General features: G+C 42.8%; 2 protein-coding genes across 8 annotated transcripts in view; one reads left to right on the plus strand and one right to left on the minus strand.

Moving 5' to 3' along the window:
• Positions 1-1,902, minus strand: part of GK (glycerol kinase) — a 40,275-nt gene extending 38,373 nt beyond the window's left edge. For 2 of the 4 annotated variants that reach the window (XM_077342982.1, XM_077342981.1), the window contains exon 1: positions 1,677-1,901. In XM_077342982.1, coding sequence (XP_077199097.1) covers positions 1,677-1,757 — 81 coding nt within the window. In that variant the 5' untranslated portion in view covers positions 1,758-1,901. Of the gene's footprint in view, positions 1-1,676 lie in introns of all 4 variants that reach the window. The other 2 variants (XM_077342979.1, XM_077342980.1) reach the window with 2 other exon arrangements.
• Positions 1-22,137, plus strand: part of TASL (TLR adaptor interacting with endolysosomal SLC15A4) — an 80,850-nt gene extending 58,713 nt beyond the window's left edge. Inside the window, exons 1-2 of one of the 4 annotated variants that reach the window (XM_077342983.1) lie at positions 2,091-2,629; positions 21,235-22,137. In XM_077342983.1, the coding sequence (XP_077199098.1) occupies positions 2,502-2,629; positions 21,235-22,117 (1,011 nt within the window). In that variant the 5' untranslated portion in view covers positions 2,091-2,501 and the 3' untranslated portion in view covers positions 22,118-22,137. Of the gene's footprint in view, positions 1-2,090; positions 2,630-16,396; positions 16,564-21,234 lie in introns of those variants that run through there. The other 3 variants (XM_077342984.1, XM_077342986.1, XM_077342987.1) reach the window with 3 other exon arrangements.
• The last annotated feature ends 800 nt before the right edge of the window (positions 22,138-22,937 follow it).

Here is a 22,937-nt window from a genome sequence, read left to right on the forward strand (position 1 = left end):
TTCTATACTCTCATAATCTTTCACAATCTTTTGTACAACACATTCCTGGTCTTTAGCCAGAAGTTTTAGAATGCTGGCCTAGGATCTTACAGAACCAGGATGGAATTCCAACTCGGTCCCAGAAACTTGTCATGTCACCTTGGCCCAGTCACCCTAACCTAATTCATCGGGCTGTTTTGAGAAGGATAAAATGGCGGAAGGGAGAACAATCTTGTAAGCATTATGCTCTTTTGGAGCATAATGGAAGAGGCGGTCCTGTAGATGCACACCACTCTCAGACTAGCAATCGTATTGTTCTAGTACAAGCAAGGATATTTAGACCAAGCTTTTGACCAGTGTGTACTCATCCAAGAGCCTGACTGGAGAAAGATTAATTTGTAGTGGCAGCCACCTAGACTCCAACTTGCTGCTACAGGGCCAGTTAATGTTCAGAATCTTACAGTACAAAAACTGCATCTTGTAAATCAACAACAGCTACAGAGAACACCAACAATAGCTGTGTCTTCTGATCTTACCGAAAAATAATCATACTGTGAAACACAGACAGGAAATCTGAGCAGTTCTACTTAGAGTCTTACTCATGTCTGTTCAATGGAGTTTACTCTGAGAAAAGTGTTCTTAGGACAGCACTGTTATTCTTTATTTAAGTTTCTTTCTTCTTGTTTTGCTATCAAGTCATGGAAGCTAAGCACTGTCAACCCTGGTCAGTATTTGGATGGGAGACTACCAAGAAATACCAGGGTTGTGACATAGAGGCAGGCAATGGCAAGCCATCTTTAAACACCTTCTTCCTTGAAAACCCTACAGGGTTGCCATAAATTGGCTGCAACTTGATAGCAAAAGAAGAATACTGACCAGGGCTGACAGTGCTTAGCTTCCAAGATTTCTTGGAGGAAACTGGGTACTTGGGCCACAGATTTGTATTAAATAGGTTATTTAGACAGTATACAAAGTTCTGATAAACACAAGACAACATTATCTTTGATAATCTCAGCAACAAGAGGCATCAGAGGTCTGACAACCGATGTTAGTTACAGCAGAATTTCCTGGGGTGCTGGTTCAGCGCTCAACAGAACTTGCAGCATAAGGAGGCAGGGCGAATTTATATTTCAGCATGGGACACTTTAGCCACTAAACCAGATCACTGAATACTACCAGACACCTGGCAAGGGCAGCACATATATTCAGAAATATTCACGGAGCTGGAGAACCAGCCCTCCCCCGCTCATCACAGCCTATCCCGAAGATAAGGGTCAATCCAGTGCATTCCGGTCACAGCCTCTGGCAGAATCTAAGCGCCACGAGAATGGGACGCCAGTTGCTGTCGCTAAAGGGAAACCGTTCACTTATGTGTACGCAGCGCCTTCCCAGGGCACCATTCACAAAAGTAGGGGAGGCAAGGGGACTCAGCAGTTCTTGCATGGGAGACGCACTGTCGCGGCGACCCGAGGGCAGCCTAGAGCCGCCAGCCTCGAGCACTGACGGGAGGGCACGCTCCTCGGCCCCATCTCCCCCGCGCCCCACTTGCCACCTGTTCTTGCCTCACGCTCTGCAAAAGAGAGCCCCGGCGGCACGGAAGGCGGGCCCCGGCCCCCAGTTCCGTCCTCCCGGCAAGGGCAAGCGCCACCTCAGCCGCCGTCCTTCCCGCGGGAGCCTCTGCCTGTCCTCCCGCTTACCAAGAAGCGCGTAGAGCTGGTCCCTTGATCGATGGCCCCCACCAGCGGGCCCATGGCCCCTCTCTGAACAGTGGCTGCCATTGCGAGGCTCCCGCCGGCCGCCCGGGCGGCTCTCGGCCCGTCTCCTAGGCGACCCCGGCGGAGCAGGAAACGAGCAGGAGACTCCCGAAGCCGGCCCGCCGCCCGACCCTCCTCACTCCAGAAAGCCGCGCGTGCCTCCCGGATTAGAAACCGGGGGCGGGGTGGGGGAGCTGCCCAACACGCGGCCGCTTGGCCGCCAATCCGCGCGCGAGCAGCAGGAGGAAAAGGCGGGGCTTGCCGAGAGCGGCAGGAGACAGACCGGCGAAGCCGAGGGAAGGGGCGAGGAGCTCGAAGGTCGCGTCTCCGAGCCTGCTGTTGGCCGCGGTGCGGGTGGCATCTGTCTGCCGCCGTCACAAGAGCGTAGAACTCCGGGGGGGGGGGTGGATGACGGCACAAATGAGCGAGGAGGAGGCGGAGGAGGCTGCCTTGGGATGCGGGGCGCTGCGCCCCTGCTGTTCCGCTCTCTTCTGCTGTCAGCGGACGGCGCAGAGGACTCTGAGAGGACACAAAGGGAACCCCCGCCCTGCCCCGACTCCAGAAATCACAGAGGCTAAATCTCCAAGAAAAAGAATGTACGAAGCAGATGAAGCAGCCTGGAACCAAAGCAAATATTTCCCGTTTCCCCCGTCCCAGCTACACAGGAAGTGTTTGGGAAACACGCTGGTGTCTCCCCCCCCCCCCCCGCCATGGCAAGGCATAGAAGAGAGACACAGGGGAGCCTTGGGCTGAGTTCGAGTTGACCCCATGAGGTGCAAAGCCCCAGAGTCCACCCTCCAAAACCTTCATCTTCTCCAGGGGAACTCACCTCAGTTGGAAGTCTCCCGGCCCCATGATCTTCAAAGTCCTGTGCAGTTAATGCTTGGGAAAAGCAGGTTTATTTTCTTTATAGTTGTTTGACTCTCACTTATTTTTGTCTCTATCACCCATTAAAAAAATAAGCAGTTGCATGTTTGTGTGTGTGTGGGGACACTTGTTTTACCAGATCTTCCCTTGTTATCTCCGCTTGCAAGACAGCATGCCAGCTCAGACGGCTGCCAGTGAGTTGGAGAATGGCCAGCCTTGCATTTGAAGCTGGGGGACAGGGAGGAGGGGATGACTGGAGTTTTTGCTGTGTCATTGAGTTGTCACTGCTGCCTGCCTGTCTGCCAAGTCCCCCATCACTCTAGGTGTAAGAAAAAGCACCCCACTTCCCATCTTTTCCTTTTTAACTTTCTGTATCCCACTAAGCAATCAAAAGAGGGGAAACAGTGGGCTTAGTCTGGAATAACTGTGTAGTGTTGTACTGTTAGATAGTCCTTCTGGTATAACTGTGTAGCGTTGTACTGTTAGATGGTCCTTCAGTTAACTGAAAGAATGTCTCCCACAGACTGGTCAGCTGTCATCACCATATACATGCAATAATCAAGTGAACGTATGAGACCATAGTTGCTAGATGAAAGTAGAGTTAATTTTGACTGAAATTTATATCCCAAATTAACATCTGCTGGTGGAAACACAAATTGCAAGGTATAGCTTTCTTCTGTATTCTTTTGTGAAAAGCAACACATCACAAATGAGATTAATTATGAGGATTGGCGTGAGCATAATGGTCACATATGATTAGCCATTTTTAAAATTCTTTTTGTCAACAAACACTTTGATAGAATCAGGTCCACAGCCGTAACTCCTAGTGATTTGGGGATGGAGCAGGGGGGGGGGGAGAAGTAAAGGGACCTCAGTGGGGTAAATGCCATAGAGTCCACCCTCCAAAGCATCCATTTTCTCCAGGGGAACTGGTCTATGTAGTCTGAATATGAGCTATAATTCTGGGGGATCTCCAGCTCCCACCTGGGGGCTGCTATCCCTAGCCACATATCTGGAATGCAGCATCAACAATTCAGAGCAAAGTGATTTGTTTATGAGTCCTTTGATTGGTGTATCCATGTTCATCTCTTACAAGAAGTTGCAGGGTGTAAGACTGTAGGACAGGATTAAAAATTGTGTTGAGAAATGGGGTTCTCTGAGTTACATTTGCATGCAAATCACTCCCCTTGACCTAGAAATTATCCTGTAATTACAGGTGCATGGGTACTCTGTGTCAAGGAGAAAGCAATTTACATGTGTTCAGAATGTTTACAGTCTCTGATAGCACAAACTTGATTTTTCTTGGCACATATTTATTTGTGTGTATGTGTTAAGTGCTGTCAAGTCACTTTGGACTTATGCCGACCCTATGAATTAATGTGCTCCAAAATGTCCTGACCTGGAGAGCCTCAGGTAACCGGATCTTGTCAGATCTCAAAAATTAAGCAGGGTTAGCCCTGGCTAGTATATGGAATGGAGACCACCTTGGAATAGCCAGGTCATGATGCAGAAGCAGGCAATGACAAACAATCTCTGAATGTCTCTTACCTTGAAAACTCTATAGGAAGGTCATAAGTCAGCAGTGATGATGGGAGAAAGTCCAGTTGTTAAAAGCTTTGCTCAGGTCTTGCAAACTGAGGAGAAAACCACAAAGGTTAGGGTTAAGATTATAAATAGAAAAATATAAACAATTAATTATCAGAGCTCAACTATTGGGCACACATAAAGCACCTCAGCATGTATACCACTAATGTCAACAAGTTCAGACCTAACATATTTCGATCATACTGGTCTTCCTCAGAGATCAATATACAGATACACAGTTGTACAGAATCTTTTCCTCCCTCCAAGTTTAACGGGGCTGGGTGGTGGTGGTGGTAAATACTTAATCTGTTATAGCTGGTCCTGATCCTGCAGTATATTTGTATTGATTGTTATATACCAGTCAGAATTCTCAGCCAGCAAATATTTCTATTTTCCCCCTGAATACTGAAAAATCCTGCTGTGTGCTTCTCTTTGGACCTTTTCGCAAAGAGAAAGGTAATCCAAACAGAAAGAAGAGTAGGGAAGCTTCTGTAGTAGTACATGGCTGAACCCAGTAGAAACATACTTTGGAGTAATTTCTGGTCCTAGTAATAGGACTAAAAACTTGAATTACTTTCTAGGCCTGGAAATAGGGCTGAACATCATATGCTCTGTCACTGAGGTGGAGAAGTAGTTGGTTCAGGGTCTCAGGTTTCTTCCAAATAAGAAATACATCAGGTATGAGGGAATTTATTACTGGTGTCCTGGGTCCAAATTTAAATTGGGACACTGCTCTGGGTAAGAAAGGGCTTCAGCCTCCCCATATACCATTTTCCAAAATGAACCTAGGAGAGTGATATTTGCCCTATTTGGCCCTACATGTAACCCACCAGTAGTTACATACTAAAGCCTCTGACCTCCTTGAATTCTAAGAAAACAGCCAGAACCCAAGATCAACCAGAACCAAAGATCTAGAGATACCATTAACTGGTATAATAACTATATTAACAGGCATTAAGTTATTTTTTATGTTTTGGTTCATAGATAAATCTTACACTACTTTCATTTGTTGAGATAATCTACATAGAAAAATCATTCTGTTGTGACTGCTGTGTTCTATTAAATTATTACTTAAAGATGTGGAGTTAATTTTATTTGCAGGAAAAATTGACATTTTCAAACATAGCTCACTGGGATTTGTAAAGTGGGAATAAATCAGTTTGGGTTTTATATTTAATTCATGTGTATATATGTATGTATACTTACTTCATTTATTCCCAGTGGCCATAATTTTAAAAAGAGACAACTGGACCAAATTGTTAGATCTTCCTCAATAGACACATCACTGAGGCCTCTCCCTCCTTCTGTCCTGTGGGACAGCGAGTGGTTTCAGTTTGTAAAGACTACAGAATGTGATTGAGTCCAATTTCCCCCCCTCTGTCTACCTGGTACAATGGATAGCCAACATAGTAACAGTTCTGCTTCCAGGAAAGAGGAAATAATGTTAGGATACTCCACTCAGAAACAAAATGAGGCAGACAATGGTTCTAGTAATTTTCTCTGTTCTACTGATAAGAGATTTTTGGAAATGAACTCTGTTCCGTCGTCTGTTGTAAAATTTGGATGATTAAAAAATCTTCCATTTAAGAGATAAGCATAGGGTTTCCTAGATACCATGGAAGGACTACATCTTAATTTATATACCACATTAAATGTAAAGACACTGTAAGAAACGTAAATAAAAGTACCATCTCCCATATTATGCTATCTTGCAGCATACAGATAAAGCTTGAATGGTGACCTATCTGGATTCACTGTTAACTGTTCCAAAGATCAGATTAATGGATAACTTGAACCCTGAAGGAATCCTCAATATAAAGAGAGAATATCATTAGAAAATACATGAATGACACACATAGCAATTTATTATCTGAAAATCTGCAGAACTAACAATTACAATATGTCTTTCAACATCCCTACTTAACAAATTTAGTCTTACAACCCTCGTTACACGAGGGTTTTTTTTTTGGGGGGGGTCATACTGGTGGTGTGATTATTGGTCAATTTACATTCACAATGGCGATTCTAGATGGCAAAGGATAGTCCCACAATTATTAGGGGTGGTTTCCTTTTCATACCAGATGCTAATTGTATCCCCCACCCCCACTATCCTCATGCCATTGTCATGATTCTCCACTCATCCCTTTAATTTTTTGATATATGCACAGTGCTTCTGGAGAATTGCAGTTTTAAGTTCCCTTTTAGAAAAGCTGCATTTTGCTCCATTCCAGCACTGAACAAGACACTAGGCCAGACCCTGCTCTCATTTCATTGTGTAATGAATTTGTTCCTCCTGTATATTTAAGCTCCATTACAGTACTGAACAAGACAGTACCATTTTCCTCCTCCATTCTCCCGTTTCCCTATATCTGGGCTCCATTTCAGCACTGAACGGAACATAACACTGGTGGCAACTTTCTCCCAAATGCCTCATCCAAATTTCCGTCAGTTTGTAATACTGTAGTCTAATAACTACACTGTGGTGTTACCCTAAGCCCTCCATTTTTTTTAAAGAACCCCTTCAGGTAGGCAGTTTAATATAAAAATGCAGAGTAAAAGGCTCATTTCATTCGATTCAAACATGATGTGCACTTTCTCAGATACAAGAAAAAGATCATACAGACAGCATCATGCCAGGAAACGTTTCTCTTTCTCACTTTTTAAACTGAGGGTTTGTTGTTATTTGTTTCTGTGGAATGAATGAGCTATGCAAGAATGGAGGATGAAACCACGTAGAAACAAAGCCAAAAGGCACACAACTTGGGTAGCTGAAACAGAGAAAATTCTCTCTGTGTAATCAACCATGTTATTGAGAGAGCTCACACTGTGAAACTCCAAGGCACAATTGCCCTGCAATAAACAATAACCAAATGTTTGCAGAACAATAGCCTACCCTCAAGCACTACTCAGGAATCTTCCTCAAACTACAGACTTTGCCAGAAACAAAATCAAATGCATGGTCAGGACATCTACAGATCTCCTAATGCCCATTGTCTGAAGATATTAGCAGTACCTGCCACTCAGGTATTTCAAGAAAGTGGAGCCCGGCTAGTCTGTCTTGAGCAGTAGGAAAGAATGCCAGTAGCACTTTAAAGATTAACAAAATGTGTGGCAGGGTGTGAGCTTTCGTGAGTCATTGCTCACTTCTTCTGATCCCGATATTTGTCATCTTCCTTTTAGAAAACTGATTGAAACAGTTTTATTTCACAATTACTTTATTTACAATGGCAATCTGAGTCTTTTGCTGCTGATGATTATAATTTCATCTTAGTCTGCTGCTTTTTCTTCTGTATTGGCATTTGTAATGCTACCTACTTAATCTAGTTTTACTGTTGTAGCAAAGCACATTGAACTCCTAATAGAGTTAAAACAGGGTTGTTGTTGTAGTTAGGTGCGAAGTCGTGTCCAACCTATCACTACCCCATGGACAATGATCCTCCAGGCCTTCCTGTCCTCTACCATTCCTCAAAGTCCATTTAAGTTTGCACCAACTGCTTCAGTGACTCCATCCAGCCACCTCATACATGGATCTGACGTTCCTGGTTCCTACGGAATAAAAATCTTTACAGCATCGGACTGTCTTTTTGCCACCAGTTCCCTCCACAACTGAACATCCTTTCGGCTTTGGCCCAGTTGCTTCATTCATTCTGGAGCTACTCGTACTAGCCGTCTGCTCATCCCCAGTAGCATATTGGACACCTTCCGACCTGAGGGGCTCATCTTCTGGTATCATATCGTTTTGCCTTTTGGAACTGTCCATAGAGTTTTCATGGCAAAGATACTGGAGTGGTTTGCATTTCCTTCTCCAGTGAATCACCTTTTGTCAGAGCTCTCAGCTATGACCTGTCCGTCTTGGGTGGCTCTGCACGGCATATCTCATAGCTTCACTGAGCTACACAAGCCCCTTTGCCACGACAAGGCAGCGATCCTTGAAGGGGTAAAACAGGGTATACACTCTTAAAAGAAAAAAAAGAGCAATGATCCTGAATTTTGTGTATTTATTTCACTAGAGCATAACTCAACCAATAAAATCCAACCTGATGGAAGACAAGTGTACTGAACTATTAGTTTACAGAGGTTAAATTGAAGGATCTAGAATGCAAATCAGAATGAAAAGGCTAATGGAACTATTATAATGGTAGGTCACATTGTAGATTTTATGTAATACTTTTGTAAGTGCCTTTCTGATTACAAAAGTGTGCTGCCTTCCCCATGCCATCACTGGAGTGTCATTTAGCAATAAGAAACCTCATGTTGTCTTGATTGGGTTGCCAGCACCAGGTTGGAGACTTTGGAGATGGTTCTTGAAAAGGGTGAAATTTGGAGAGAAGAGGGACTCCAGTGGGGTATAAAGCCATAGAGTCAATTTTATTTCTTCGCAATGTATGCCTATGATGCATCTCCAGAATGGGAATACTCTTTCACCCATGTATTTTTAAGTAACAAATAACAGTAAGGCTGCCTTTCCTTACCCTTGTAAATGTGTACCACGATTTGTGAACCTTTTACTAGAGCATAAACTGGAAGTAATAGCAGCTTGACTATTCTCTTGCCCACCTCAACTAGTTTCTGTGGGTGGGATGTAAATGGTTAATATATGCTCTCCTTCCTTGAATATTCAGCTCCAGGATTGTCTCTTCATGGCTATTTGTCAGATACTTTCTTCTCAACAATACAGAAGTGCAGTATGTGGAGACAATATTGCATTTATTCAAGCAACTGAGGAACAATTTGAGGAGAGATGGAAGGATGAAGAGCAATACAATGTAATGTTGTTGTATAATAAACTGATTGTGCCCAAAGGCCTCATAAAAGCTGGTTTATAGGCCAATGATAGGCTGCCATGGTAATAAGTAAGATCTGATGGAACAGGGCCAAAATCTGTTGGGGTTTTTTTTTGCCCCCCTCTAGCAATTAATTGCATTCATATTTGATGATGGATTCATTTTGATCAGTTTGGTGGCCAAAAGCAATCCCTGCAACAATTAGCTAACAGAACTAGTTATACTCTGAGGTGTGAAGAAATGTTTAGTGCTTATAAAGCCATTTACATTATTGCCCATTGTGTATTTAAGCCTCTCTTTATTGCCTGATCAATGCAAAGTGTTACTTAATAAGACAAGAAATATCCCATAGAAATAAAAATTGTGCTATCTTCACATTATGCCAAGATCAAATAGCTAATAATAAATAACAGAAAAGACAAATATAGCTGATGCTATAGGCAAAATCTTCATTCCAGTTGTATGTGAGATTGTTTATTTATATTAAATCTGGCCAGGGAATGAATAGAATTACAGGGAACTGCCATTCAGTCAAATATTAACTGTCAAATGTTGACATCAACAGGATGGATGTGGCCATGGCTGGATATGACAGAAATGTTCCCCTTCAAACTGATCTATGGTAACCTAGTTATAATTTAACTATACATGTACAACTTGTGGAAGATCATAACTTTGAAAATAGAACAGTTTTTGTTCTCTTTTTTAGGAAAAAATGACCACAGATATTTAGGAGAAATTTGAGATTTATGTCAAGAAAGCCCATTGCAACTAGGAATGCAATGGGTGCTAGGACCCAGGGGATACCGGGAGGTGCAGATCTCTCTCTGTGTCTCTCTTTCTCTCCCTCTCGCTGCACTGCGTGTCTCTTGGTATGCCTTGCTGCAGAAGGCATAGTAGGTAATTAGAAGGGAAGGAGGGCTGCTGTGCAGTTTGGGGCAGCTCTCTCTGTCTGTCTCTCTCCCCCTCCATCTCAGCAGGGGTGGCTCTCTTTGTGTCTCTGTCAGCAGCTTGGAGCAGCTCTCTCTGTGTCTCTCTGTGCCTCCCTCGCAGCCGGAGCGATATGAGGGAATGAGGGCTCATGTGTGGTCTGGCAGGGCTCTTCTAAGGTAAACCAAAGGAACAAAGAGCCAGGTAGTATTTCTCCCCATTCCCCCAGGCTGCCCCTGCAGGGCAGAGAGGCTTCTCTCTGAACCATGTGTGTGTGGGGGGGTTACTTCCCATTGGGAGAGGTGTTCGCTGACTCCTTCCCCTAGCTTTGCCCCTGCAGGGCACAGAAAACCCTCTCTCTGCATCCTGTGTTTGTGGGGGGGACTTAAACAGCTGGGCAGCATCTCTCCTCAACAGCAAGCATTTCTGCACCCTGCGGGGACAGGGGCCTTCTCCCAGTGTGCTGAACGTTCAGAAGGCTCCTGGTGGGCAGGACTCATTCTGGAGCCTTTCAAATGTTCAGCACATCGTGAGAAGTAGCGATCCCCAACCTGTGGCCGCGAACCACATGTGGTCCGTCGACTAATTGAGGTGGGCCGCAAAGGACGCCTCCCCCCCCGGCCCTTTACTTCATCCCCCCCCCCCTGGCCCTTTACAACACACTTCAGGTGTCATTGTCTCCCATCACTTCCAGATGGGACTATCTCGTTGCAGAGAAACAAGCTCAGGGTTCCCATTGATTTGTCATTGTCATGAGTTAAAATTTCCATGAAAATAAAATGTTCCTTATGTTCATTGTTGTGGTGTATCTGTATCTTATTCTGAAGGGATGTTTAAACATTACCATAGCAATCAGAGAGCGTTAGGGCAGTGGTTGAGAGTAGAGGAGTAAACTACCCCCACCCCCGGGCCTCAGTTAAATTGTCAAGTGTTGAGTGGTCCCCGGTGATAAAAAGGTTGGGGACCATTGGTGAGAAGTACCAATCACTCTTTATATATATAGAGAGAGATTAATTGTGGCCAACATTGACATTTAAACAATGAACATATCTTTGAAAATATATTGTATATATTTCTCATGTTTTAATTACACCTATAGCCAACATTTTTATAATGTGGGGCCATGACTATTGGTGGGTAAGATTGCCAAATCCTTAAACCCTGAAGCTCATTGCACAGGGCCTGATGATGTCATGGGTAAGGCTGCAGTAATATCATGGGGTGGGTCTGATGATGCATTGAATAGTTGTGTTAGCAGTAACTTACACACCTCACAAGATATGTGTCACATGCCTCTTTGTGTAATCACAATAATGTTTGAAGAGATGGGCTATTTGCCAGATGAAGAAAATAAAAAGATATGGATATTAGTTACGTGTGATGTGTGCCATTATTGCCTCCCATCTCGAATTTACACATATAGTAATGATCAGAAACAGGAATGCACAGTATTCTTAGAAGTCACATATCTCCAATATGGCACTCCACCAGTTAACCAGGGAAAAGTGATTTGCATATGATCATGCTATGAGTTCTTTATTGACTAGTATACTTGTGATGGATGGCCTGAAGTTCAGCCACTTTCTGTCAGTCACTAATCCCTTTATGCTTGTTGGGTTTGAAGAGCAGCTAACAACCTATCAGGGACCACTGATGTGTGAGGAAGCCAGATGGGAGGGAGAGTGGGACAGAAAAAGCTGTTACACCATCAGCTCCCTTCAGACAGGGTTTGCATCACCAGAACATAATTTGGGGAACAACCTATCTCAGGGAACAATCTAGGTCTCAGCGTCCATTTGAGTGCAAGAAGGATAACCAGTGAATATTTGGGAGAAGGTTTGTGCTTACAGAGGGCAGGCTGATGATCCTCAAGAGAATTTGGAAGTTTCAGAGTCGTCTTTTATGCTAAAGCAAATTGGCACAGTGAATGCTTGAGCTTTGTTTCTGAGTAAAACTGACAAATGATTTGTGTTTCTGAGAGAAGCTCACATTTACATAGGGAGAATCCTGAGGTTTAAGTTAGATCAGTCTTTACCTCAATAATAAAAGCTTGGATATTAATTGTTCTGGGCTCCCAGGAGTTAACACTAAAATGGTATAACTTGATGAGTCCAACAAAAGCAGTGTGATACTTCCAAATAATTGTAAGCTTCATTTCTCTCGTCCATGGTGGTTTAAAAAAAAAATCCTGTTTCCGTGATGTCTTATATGTAGTAACTGTATTTAGAATTATGGCTGCATCCACACATCATGAAATATTCCATTTGTGACCAGTTAGCAATGTGTAAAGTTGCAAATGATTATTATAGCACAATATTCAACAATGGCTTAGCTCCAGTCCAATATAGGAAAGGAGCTAGATGAGATGGGAGACAGGAAAGCAACAAAATAAATTAATATTCATAGTGCAAATAAAATCAAGATTTGAGGAAGAAGCATACATTTGATGATCACTAGGTGGCTCCATCTACTTACATCTCACAGCATGGCTGATTTTTATCCTTACATTTTAGGCCACAGCAAAGTTGCATAGACTTCTCCAGATCTTGTAGTTTTCTTATATGTTCTTCTGAAAATAACTGTAAATGTGGCTACTTGCTATGTTCCAAATGAACAGCAGTAGTTTATTCACAAGTAAAACAGCTGCTTTGGAGGGGTAGAACCTATGGCTTTATGCAGTGTTGAAGTCCGTATTCCCAAACTCCACTCACTAAAGCCTCCACCCCCAAATCTCTAGGAATTTCCTTCCTGTCCTCTACCATTCCCCAGAGTCCATTTAAGCTCGCACTGACTGCTTCAGTGATTCCATCCAGCCACCTTGTTTTCTGTCGTCCTGGGTGACAGCAATTCTACAAGCTTATATTTTTCAAAAGGCAAGGAACCCAAGTTGGTCACCTTCCCTTGAGGTGAAGATTGACCTGCCTCCATTCCAAGGGAACGGATAAAGATCCATTTTTATATTAGCTAGATGGCACAAGAAGGGCTCTTTTGTCTGTTCAAATATATTGTGCACCCCTGGATATACCCTTATGGATCCCCTCGGGTACCTGGTCCTCAGTATGAGAAATACTGTCCTTTGAGATAAATTTATTATGGCAGACACATCTGCAAGGATACAAGTAGGAAATTGACTACTATGCAAGAAAGCCTTTCACTCTTCTTTTGTTGAATTGTGAGAGGCACATTGCTGTTCCTTAACATGTGGGCAGCTGAAAACATTTACTTTCTTGGTAAGAAGCACTCATATGCACTTCAGAAGGAGCCCTGAGATTCTCAGCTTTTGGAACTTGGAGATGAGGGGCAGAATATCTACTGCAGAGCATATGGAGAAGTGCTGCAATTAGGCCCCTAAATGGCATGGCTACAGGAATTCTTCCCCCGTCTCCAGAAGGCTCTTACATCACACAATACCATTTCCCTCTTTGCCCTTTTGCTCTGACCTGTTTCAGCTCTTCCTTTATCCAAGATAGCCATTTTTTGCACAAATAACTTTATGTCGCAGGCATGCCGCCAGAGGTAAGCTTTACTCCTTTCACTAACCATATTCAAACCATCCCGACCCTGCTTTTTAGTAGGTGAATAATATTCTTTGTTAGATTCAAGTCCCATTGCAGCTTAGAGTCCATCACCATTTTGGAGGTATAAATTTTTGAAAGTAAAAGCTCCATTTGACAGATATATGTAGTCAATTTCCTACTTGTATCGGATGAAGGGAGCTTTGTCTCTCAAAAGTTTATAGCCCCAAAATTCTGTTGGTCTCTAAGTTGCAATGGGACTTAAATCTAGTTCTTCTACAGCAGGCCGACATGGCTATCTTACTGAAACGAAATTCCTGGTTAGCAACTTATTTTTAATAGGGGACATATTGTGACTGTGAAAGAGCTGGATGGCCAGCAACATTGAGCCCACTCACTGACTCACACCCACCAAGATGTAGGCTGAGGCATTTGATTTTATCGCACATATTCTGTTAGACTGTGCCTTATATGAAAGATGCCATGACGCTTCTGCCCTGTTGAGAACAAAGTCTTCTGTAAATAAGTCTTTGACCCTGTAATTCTCACTCTCTGTTAGAGATTCAGATGTAACAATTATTGTTGCTAGAGTCTTAGCTAAGATATTCCTATGAAGTGTTGTCTATCTTGTATTTTATATTTTATAGCTTGTTAGAATCATAGAATCATAGAGTTGGAAGGAACCTCATAGGTCATCTAGTCCAACCTCCTGTACTATGCAGAACACTCACATCCCAATTGCTCATCTACTGTAACCTGCCACCCCCTTGAGCCTTCACAGAACCAGCCTCTCTGTCAGATGGCTATCTAAGCCTATGTTTAAAAATTTCCAAAGGTGGAGAACCCAGCACCTCCTGAGGAAGCCTGTTCCACTGAGAAACCGCTCTAACTGTCAGAAACTTCTTCCTGATGTTTAGATGGAATTTCTTTTGAATTAATTTTATCCCATTGGTTCCGGTCTGTCCCTCTGGGACAAGAGAGAAAAACTCTGCTCCATCCTCTATATGGCACCCTTTTAAATACTTGAAGATGGTTATCAAATCCCCTCTCAGTCATCTCTTCACTAGGCTAAACAGACCAAACTTCCCTAACCTTTCTTCATACGTCTTGGTCTCCAAACCCCTTACCATCTTTGTTGCCCTCCTCTGGACACACTCCAGTTTGTCTACATCCCTCTTCAACTGGGGTGCCCAAAACTGAACACAGTACTCCAAGTGAGGCCGAACCTGTGCAGAGTACAGCAGTACCATCACCTCCCGTGATCTGGACATGATACTCTTTGATACAACCCAAAATCCCATTTGCCTTCTTAGCCACCGAGGCACACTGCTGACTCATGTTCAGTGTATGGTCTACTAAGACTCCTAGATCCTTTTCGCACATGCTACTGCAAAGACAGGTCTCCCCCATGTTATATTGGTATATTTGGTTTTTCCTTCCTAAATGCAGAACTTTAGATTTGTCCCGATTGAGCTTAATTTATTCAGTTTAGCCCACTTCTTGAGCCTATCATGATCATCCTGGATTCTGATTCTGTCTTCTGTTGTGTTTGCAACTCCTCCCAGTCTGCAAATTTAATAAGTATCCCCTCTAATCCCTCATCCAAATCATTTATAAATATGTTGAACAACACAGGCCCCAGGACAGATCCCTAGGGTATTCCACTTGTTACTCTTTTTCCAAGAAGATGCTGAACCATTAACAAGTACCCTCTGGGCATGATTAGTCAACCAGTTATTAATCCACCTGACAGAATCAGGATCCATACCGCATTTTACCAACTTGTCAATATCAATATCAATATCAAGAATATCATGTGGAACCTTAGCAAAAGCTTTACTGAAATCCAGATAAACTATGTCCACGACATTCCCCTCGTCCAGCAAGGCAGTCACTTTCTCGAAGAAAGAGATAAGGTTGGTCTGACATGACTTATTCTTCTAAAACCCATGCTGAGGCTTAGAAATCACAGCTCTCATTCCAGCTGCTCAAGGACTGTTTGATTATTTGTTCCAAAATGTTGCCAGCTACAGATGCCAAGCTGACGGGTCGATAGTTATCCAGATCCTCCTTTTTCCTTTTCTTGAAGATGGGGACATTTGCTTACCTCCAATCATCTGGCACCTCACCTGTTCTCCAAGAAGTGTCAAAAATAATGGACAGAGGTTCAGAGATTACATCTGCAAGTTCTTTTAGTACCCTTGGATGCAATTCATCTGGCTTAGAAGACTTTGTTTCATTTAAAGAAACTAGGTGTTTGTAGACTGCCTCAACAGTGATCCTAGGTTACCATTCCTGTTCCCCGTATTGTGTTACGTTTTTGCCACATTGAGCACAATTTCCCTCACTAAGACCGTTTACACACTGGAGGTTTCATGCCGGGCTGCAGGCTGGAGTTTTAGTCGTGGCAGGTTGCCCCACCTCTTCCTGCACCCACATGAGGGAACAGTACGCCTAATCTGCCCCCAATTTGGGTTCCTGTACAGGAACTGGGGTAGTGAAGTTTCCAGTGCATAAACAATCAAGAGAAGAGAAATACGAGTAAAGCAGTTCAACCCTCTCTTTATCTGTTGAGATGTTCTACCATTGTATGGCCCGTTATCTAATGCCATGATCTATCCTATTATTAAACTGTATTTTAAAGCTGTATTTACATATGTTTTATGCCAATTAAGGGTTATTGAATGGTGAGCAGAGGAGTTTTTAGTTTTGCCAGCCAGCAAGTGAACAGCTTTTGGCAGGTCCTTCCAACTAGGTGTTTCAGCTGCTCACTCCCACCTCTCAGTGACTGCAAGACGGAAATCTCGACATATCACCAAAGCATATCATGTAGTAACAAAATATTTTAATAACGGCCAGTTTCAGAAAAGGGTTTCATGTGGTTACAAAAAGAGGAAGGAAGCTTTAGAAGTGGTATGTCACCAGTTTTAAACCTCCCCCTCTGCCTTGTGTAGGGACTTTCCATTTAAGATCCCTGTATGATTAAGGACTGAAGACAAGGCTTTTGCCATTAGTCAAGAGCTACATTAAGAAACAAGGGTGGGTTGTACTAGAAGCTTTCAGACAGGTAAGAAGCTGTGAAGCATTTCTGCACATCAATACTCACTTCTGCACAACTATTGCCTTAAAGGACCTGCTCTGTTTCAGAAGGTATGTGAGACTGGAATATTCATATACAGATTGTTTTTTCTTGAATCTACCTTGATTTATTTAATTTGTCTCCTTGCTACACATGCCCTGTGATAATGCTCAGATTTAAATTAAATGAAGATTCAAATTAAATGTGACCTACTAAGAAATTAGGTATGCACGGGTGAATTTCAGCAGACAATCAACAGCATTTGTTAATGGTAGGAATGACAGGTGTTGTAATCCCTATATCTACTTTTATTCTAGGAAAAGGCAGCTGTCTTCTATGTCCCTTAAAAGTATGAAGCAGTACATAGATACCTAAACATAACTAAATTTACCCTGCAGAAGATATGTCTGTGTTAGTTCACAGCTATGTGTATGCTATCATTTCCCAATAATTGAAAACCACTTCAGAAACTATCACCATTATCCAGGAGGAAAATATATACTTGCTTTAGAAAAAGATTACATGATTTTCACCATTTGTTTTGAGAGTGAAACCATCTAAATTAGTTGATTCAAATGTATAAACAGCACATTTTGAAGCACTTGGAACTACACAGCACTTTACTGTACTACAAACACATGTAAAAATTATATGCAAGAAAATGTTAAAATGTTCTATCCGTGCCAGTGTGAATCCTGTAATGGGCCAAATTTATTGTCTATTTTCCAAGCAGGACAAATGTAATAGAATTGTAAAGGTCATCTGCCTGTCTGTACTCATATGTGGCTGCACAGTCTTTTTTTTGGGGGGGGGGATGGGGAAATCTATATGATAAGACACATCATTTATCACCTCCATAAGTTTTCTGCAGCACCTAAAAGTAGGGTAAAAATAGGTTGACAATACTAGCTTTCCCACATAGGCTTTGTAGAAAATGTTATGCTTCCTTTTGTATTCCTCTGCTCATTTATCTCATGCAATTACCTCTAGGAAGGACATACAGTAAGCAAAGGGTCTAAATACTGCTCCCAGGATGGATGTAAAGGAGAGCAGGGCCCTACCTAAGGCATGCAGCAATACAGGAAATTCAATAATGAATTAATTAATTTTAGGACAGCTGGAGTGCTTCTAAGAAAGGAGCCAGGGACACATGCTATTTGTAAAATTATTGATGTTTACTTACATTCCTCAGTAAAAAGGAATGAATAAGCCTCTGAAGTGTTTCCTTGTGAGTACTGCTCTTCCATCTCTTAATAAAGAGCTTTCCTGCATACTCCACTTTCCCTTTAGGGCAGGCACAAAATTTGTGGTATAAAGAAATGGTTGTTGCATAAATTTCACACATGTTCAATTTCTCTGCAGATTAATGCAATGTCTGTAGAGTAAAGCAGAAATATTTCTGAGCAAGTCACCCATAAGATATCCTTAACTCTGGTAACAGACCTCAGGGTGTGCCCTTTTCCTTTCAACAGAGGCTGTGATCTAATTGTGAAATGTTCTGAAATGTTTTCTGTAAACCGCCCAGAGCCGTAGGGAAGGGTGGTATAAAAATACAAACAAACAAACAAACAAACAAATAAATAAATAAATAAAGTGCTGAAGTATGTAGACTGGTCCACTGAGAGCGAAGGGTTAGAAGAGCACCACCCACCTGAGAACACAACACAAGATAGGGAAATCAAGTAATTTGGTGTCATATGATCTACAGGTTGAATCTGGGTGGTATAAGGATGGTCCTAGAAGGAATCTTTGTCTGAAGGAGCCATAGTGGCTCTTGGCAGCCCTTTACACAGGCAAGGCTCACCTCTGCAGAACCTATGCTATTTCTGGATCAGTCTTTTTAACTTCCTTTATATCCAAGCTTGCTGTCTCCATTTTCAGAAATGAATCAATCTTGTTTGCCCCCCCCTTCCTTGAAGGACTGAAGTCCATGGTCAGACTGGTATTTAATGCACCAGTATTTCCCCCTTGGCCAGACTGGCTATGTTAACATATCTCAGAGGGGATAAAATACATTGTGAGAAGTCTGGCCTTGCAGGATTGGCATTTGGTCAAGTATTGAATCTGTCCACTAGATGAGCTACTGCTCTCCCAGACCTGAAATTGAAACAGATTTCTTTCACTTTTTTTGGTGGTCATAATAAAGAATGGAAAGAGAAATGACTGTGGTTCACTTTAAGGAATTACATGTTATCAGCAGTGACAACAGAAGCAGCACAAAGAACTTGAATGGAAGAGCAGATAAACATCCATCAATGCTGACTGGAGACAGCAGTTCTCAGCATGCAGTAAGGCATTAAGGCAGCTTGTGTAAGTCTTGATTCCACAATTCCTGCCTCTACCATAATTAGTGATTACATTTAATGCTCTAATATTTATCTAAATCACTATGCCCTGACAATGTCTGTTCTCTCATCTCCCTTATTTAAGATCTTATGTGTATTACTGCAGGCAAGTTCATCTCATCTGCAGTTCTCTTTTCAGTTCTCTTCCTCTCACATGCATCCATATTGTTTGCTGCAATGTTCCTTGAGCTTGGAACAGACTTTCCATTACTAGATCTCAAGCTATCTCATAGCAGCCCAAGAAATGCTTCAGAGTGGTGTTTTTAAGTGTACAATACCCACCATGTGTTAATCCATCATGAACTCCCAAGTCGTACTGGACCTTAATCCAAATTAGTTTTTTGATGTCATATTGGTCTTTCCTAGTGCATTAGATTATTTTCCTTTGAGCATAAAATTTGGATGTTTTTAACAACACATACCCAGTACCCAGCTTGCTGGGGGGAGGGGGTAAATGGTAATGGCTGGGGAAGGCACTGGCAAACCACCCCGTATTGAGTCTGCCATGAAAACACTAAAGGGCGTCACCCCAAGACCAGACATGACCCGGTGCTTGCACAGGGGATACCTTTACCTTTTAACAACACATACTGTTGGAAGTAAATAATAGCAAGAGTAAAGAACAGATGGTTTCCTTTCTGGGGTTGTTGTAAATATTTTATCCATTTGCCTGACATTAGTGTATTGATATTTTTGGAGGTAGTAAAAATATAATTTACTCAATGGCTAGGTTTACTTTTTATATTCATTTATAAAATGAACGGAAAATATATTTTAGTAATTGTTTTACTAAACAGCCGGAGTGGGGTGGGCAGGGGCTGGCCAGTTCATTAGCAGTCCCAGGACAGAGCTCCTTAGCAGGCAGTCAGCAGGCTAGGAGGCCCTCGTTAGCAGGCCCAGCCTAGCAGGGCAAGCAGCCCTTGTAAGCAGGCCCTCCACCATGACTCTTTGCACAGTGCCCTCTCCCCTTACATGTTACTGGCTCCAGGCACTGAGGTGGATCTGAGAGCAAAGAGGCTAGAGTCCAGGGACAGAGGGCAGGAGCTGCAGGAACAGGGCCAATCAGGGTGACAGGCCCTTTTCCAACTTGGACAGCCGGACACGCTCTATTCTCTAGGCTGTTTCACAAATATATAGAGGAACCATGGATAAGAATGATCATTCAATGTTTACCTCCACATTCTGTCTAAACTGCCCCGAGCCTTATGGGAGAGCGGTATAGAAATATCTGTAACCGCTCCATGGGAGCGGTATAAATAAAACGCTCAGGGCAAGGGGGGTGGGCTGAGTCCGGGATGGGGGACAGAGCCCATTGTCCCCTTGGCCCCGGACTGACAAGTTGGGAGGCGCCAAGCGGCTCCTGGCCCGCCCACCCCCCAACCTTGCCCCCCTTCTGCCTACTGCTGCCATTACAAGGCTGCTCGCCAACACGCCAGATAGGCGGCCAGCTGGGGCAGCCTTCTGAGTTGGACAGGAGGGGGCCGGAGGGGAAAGGCTTTGGGTGGGGTAGGGCTGCTCCTTTGCCCGGCCTGAAGCCCTGGAGTTGGGTGGGAGGGGTTGGGGGAGGCCTTCTAGCACCCATTGTATCCCCACTTGCAATGGGCTTTACATCTAGTAATAAATATAAAATAGAATAAATAAATATACATCATTACTATATCTGAAGGCCAACTCAGACATTGCATCTTTTACAGTGCCTTCCTAGCAGAGTCACGCTCTTCTAATCCTACTGATTTCAACAGATGGTTTCAAGCAGATGCAACACTTGCTTATGATGGCATTGTTGGGTACCAAGTTGTCTCACTTCAAGTGTGGACTCTTGTGGCTAAAGATAATGGATGTGCATCTAGGATTATGGGTTTGGCTGGCAGGGTCCAGCTGTCAAGAGCACGTTAGTAATAGTTCACCAGTGACTATATCACATGCATATTATTGGTAAGTAATAGTAACATTAGCATACACAAGCATCCAGTTTAGGGCATGGCATAGTGATGCACAATATATACAGTTGCCTAAGAAATCTGATGTCTTCCCTCCCTTATGAATCATTGTGCTATAACATTGTGCTATAACATTATTTGTGATCTAATTTAGAACTCTCAATGACAGTCTAGCTTCTATGAATGCTGAGGATATCATTCATAACTGGTAATCCAATTGCAATCTGGACAGAGACAAGTTTGCCCATTGCAAATTGATTGCAAGATAACTTGGAGAAAGGGTTAGATTTCAAAAAATCCAGTAATGTAAAATCTTACAGCCACCCAGAGCCTCTGGGGAAGGATGGGGTATAAATGTAAAAATAAATAAATAAGTTGGTGAATAATGGTTCCCCCCCCCTCGTAAGAATGTTTATGTCAGTTGCCTGATTATAATTCTCCTTTCTTTCTTCTAAAGAATGTTGTCAGAAGGGTATCTCTGTAGGATTCTTTACCATGATTACTTGAATTACAAGCTGTGCAGCAAGCAAGGAGAAGAGACAGCCCATGAGATGATCACTTTGAATGATACCACCTTTGAATCCACAGAAGAAACACAAGGCAGAAATGTGTTCTGGAGGTGCAGGTCTTTTGGCAAATTCATCTTTTCTGTCTGTTCTAAAGAAAACAGAAACAGTGGGCAACAGAAGGATGCATTGACAGAAGCTACTCAAGGTCTAGTATTTGAAAGGCAAACATCTCCAGCTGTGGAAATTTGCATAGGATCTACAATAAACAGAGAAACTTATCTGGTTCCATCTTCTTGTAACAGTATTTGTAAAAACTACAATGATTTGCATATTGCTGGAGGCCAGGTGATGCCGATGAGCTCAGTAAAAACAGAGTTTAATTATGACAGTGGGATTGGTCCATTCTTGGAATCCTCAGAGATTCCACCACCAATGGAATCCATATCAGTGCCACCTACAGAAGTCTCCCGCAAGCCAGCTCAAGGGTATTCATCATGCTGGCGGGTAGCCAGCATCATGCAGCATCAGCAGCCCCTCTCTAATTCAATCCTGAATGACTACTTGGAGGAGAAGGTGGTGGAGCTCTACAAGCAATATATCATGGATGGCATGGGCAACAGTGCATCTCCCACTCAAATCTTGGCATCAGAATTCATCATGACCAATGTAGATCAAATCAGCGTGAAGCTATCACAAGAGAGAAACATGAAGACCACCAAAGCCAAAGACATGGTAATTAGCTGTCTATTGCGACTGGCCAGTGGGAAAGCATCTACTGAAATGAGCACTCCTAGCCTCCATATTTCCCAGTCCAGCACTATTATAAAATAAAAGTTGGATGCAGCTTGAAATCTCACAGACTTTCCTTTTAAAAGTAGTGTTTAGTTTTTGTATAGTAAAGCATTTTGGACATAGCCACAGTACCAAAAGCAAAATTTTATTGTTGAACTCCTGCAAAGAAGCCATGTTTGAAAATCACACAGAAATCTTGGCTGCTTCTTCACATAACTCTTGCTTCATTTAATAAGTCACTTTCTACACATTATGCATTTACATATTTTGTTCGTTTACTTGTTAGTTTGATTCTTTGGTTTTGTTTTCTAAGGAAATCTAGATGGAACTATTTCCAAATCTGTTATTACTCCTGTTTACCAGTGGTTCAAAAAAAGGGTGACACGAAACCCTTTTCAGTGATTTATTGCAGCCCTTTGTGACATAATGGGAAAAGAATATGTACACATACTCCAATCACAATGCCTCAGTGTGGATTCATTCCTTTAAAAATCATTATTTTTAACATGATAAACATTTCAGATGCACATCCCTACGACAATGGGGAGACGTGTCAGGGCGGCGGCGAGGCGGCGGCAAGGGAGCACCCGCCAGCCACGCTGTGCGCGGCTGGCAGTTGCTCCCTGGCCACCGCCTCGCCGCCGCCCTGACGTGTTGGAGGCGCCCGCACCACCGCTAGCGCCCACTGTATCCAAGGTACAGCGGGCTATATTACTAGTATATCATATTGAAGGAAATTTTCACAGGCCATATAATCCAATGAACAAAACAAAACATAGTTGCATCGCAGCCACACTTTGCCTGGTAGATCTTTCTCATGTAATGCCTTGTTGCATCAGATGTCATTATGTGTAACCTA

This window comes from Paroedura picta, chromosome 6 (assembly GCF_049243985.1).
Source record: "Paroedura picta isolate Pp20150507F chromosome 6, Ppicta_v3.0, whole genome shotgun sequence".
In the NCBI taxonomy this organism is placed as follows: domain Eukaryota; kingdom Metazoa; phylum Chordata; class Lepidosauria; order Squamata; family Gekkonidae; genus Paroedura; species Paroedura picta.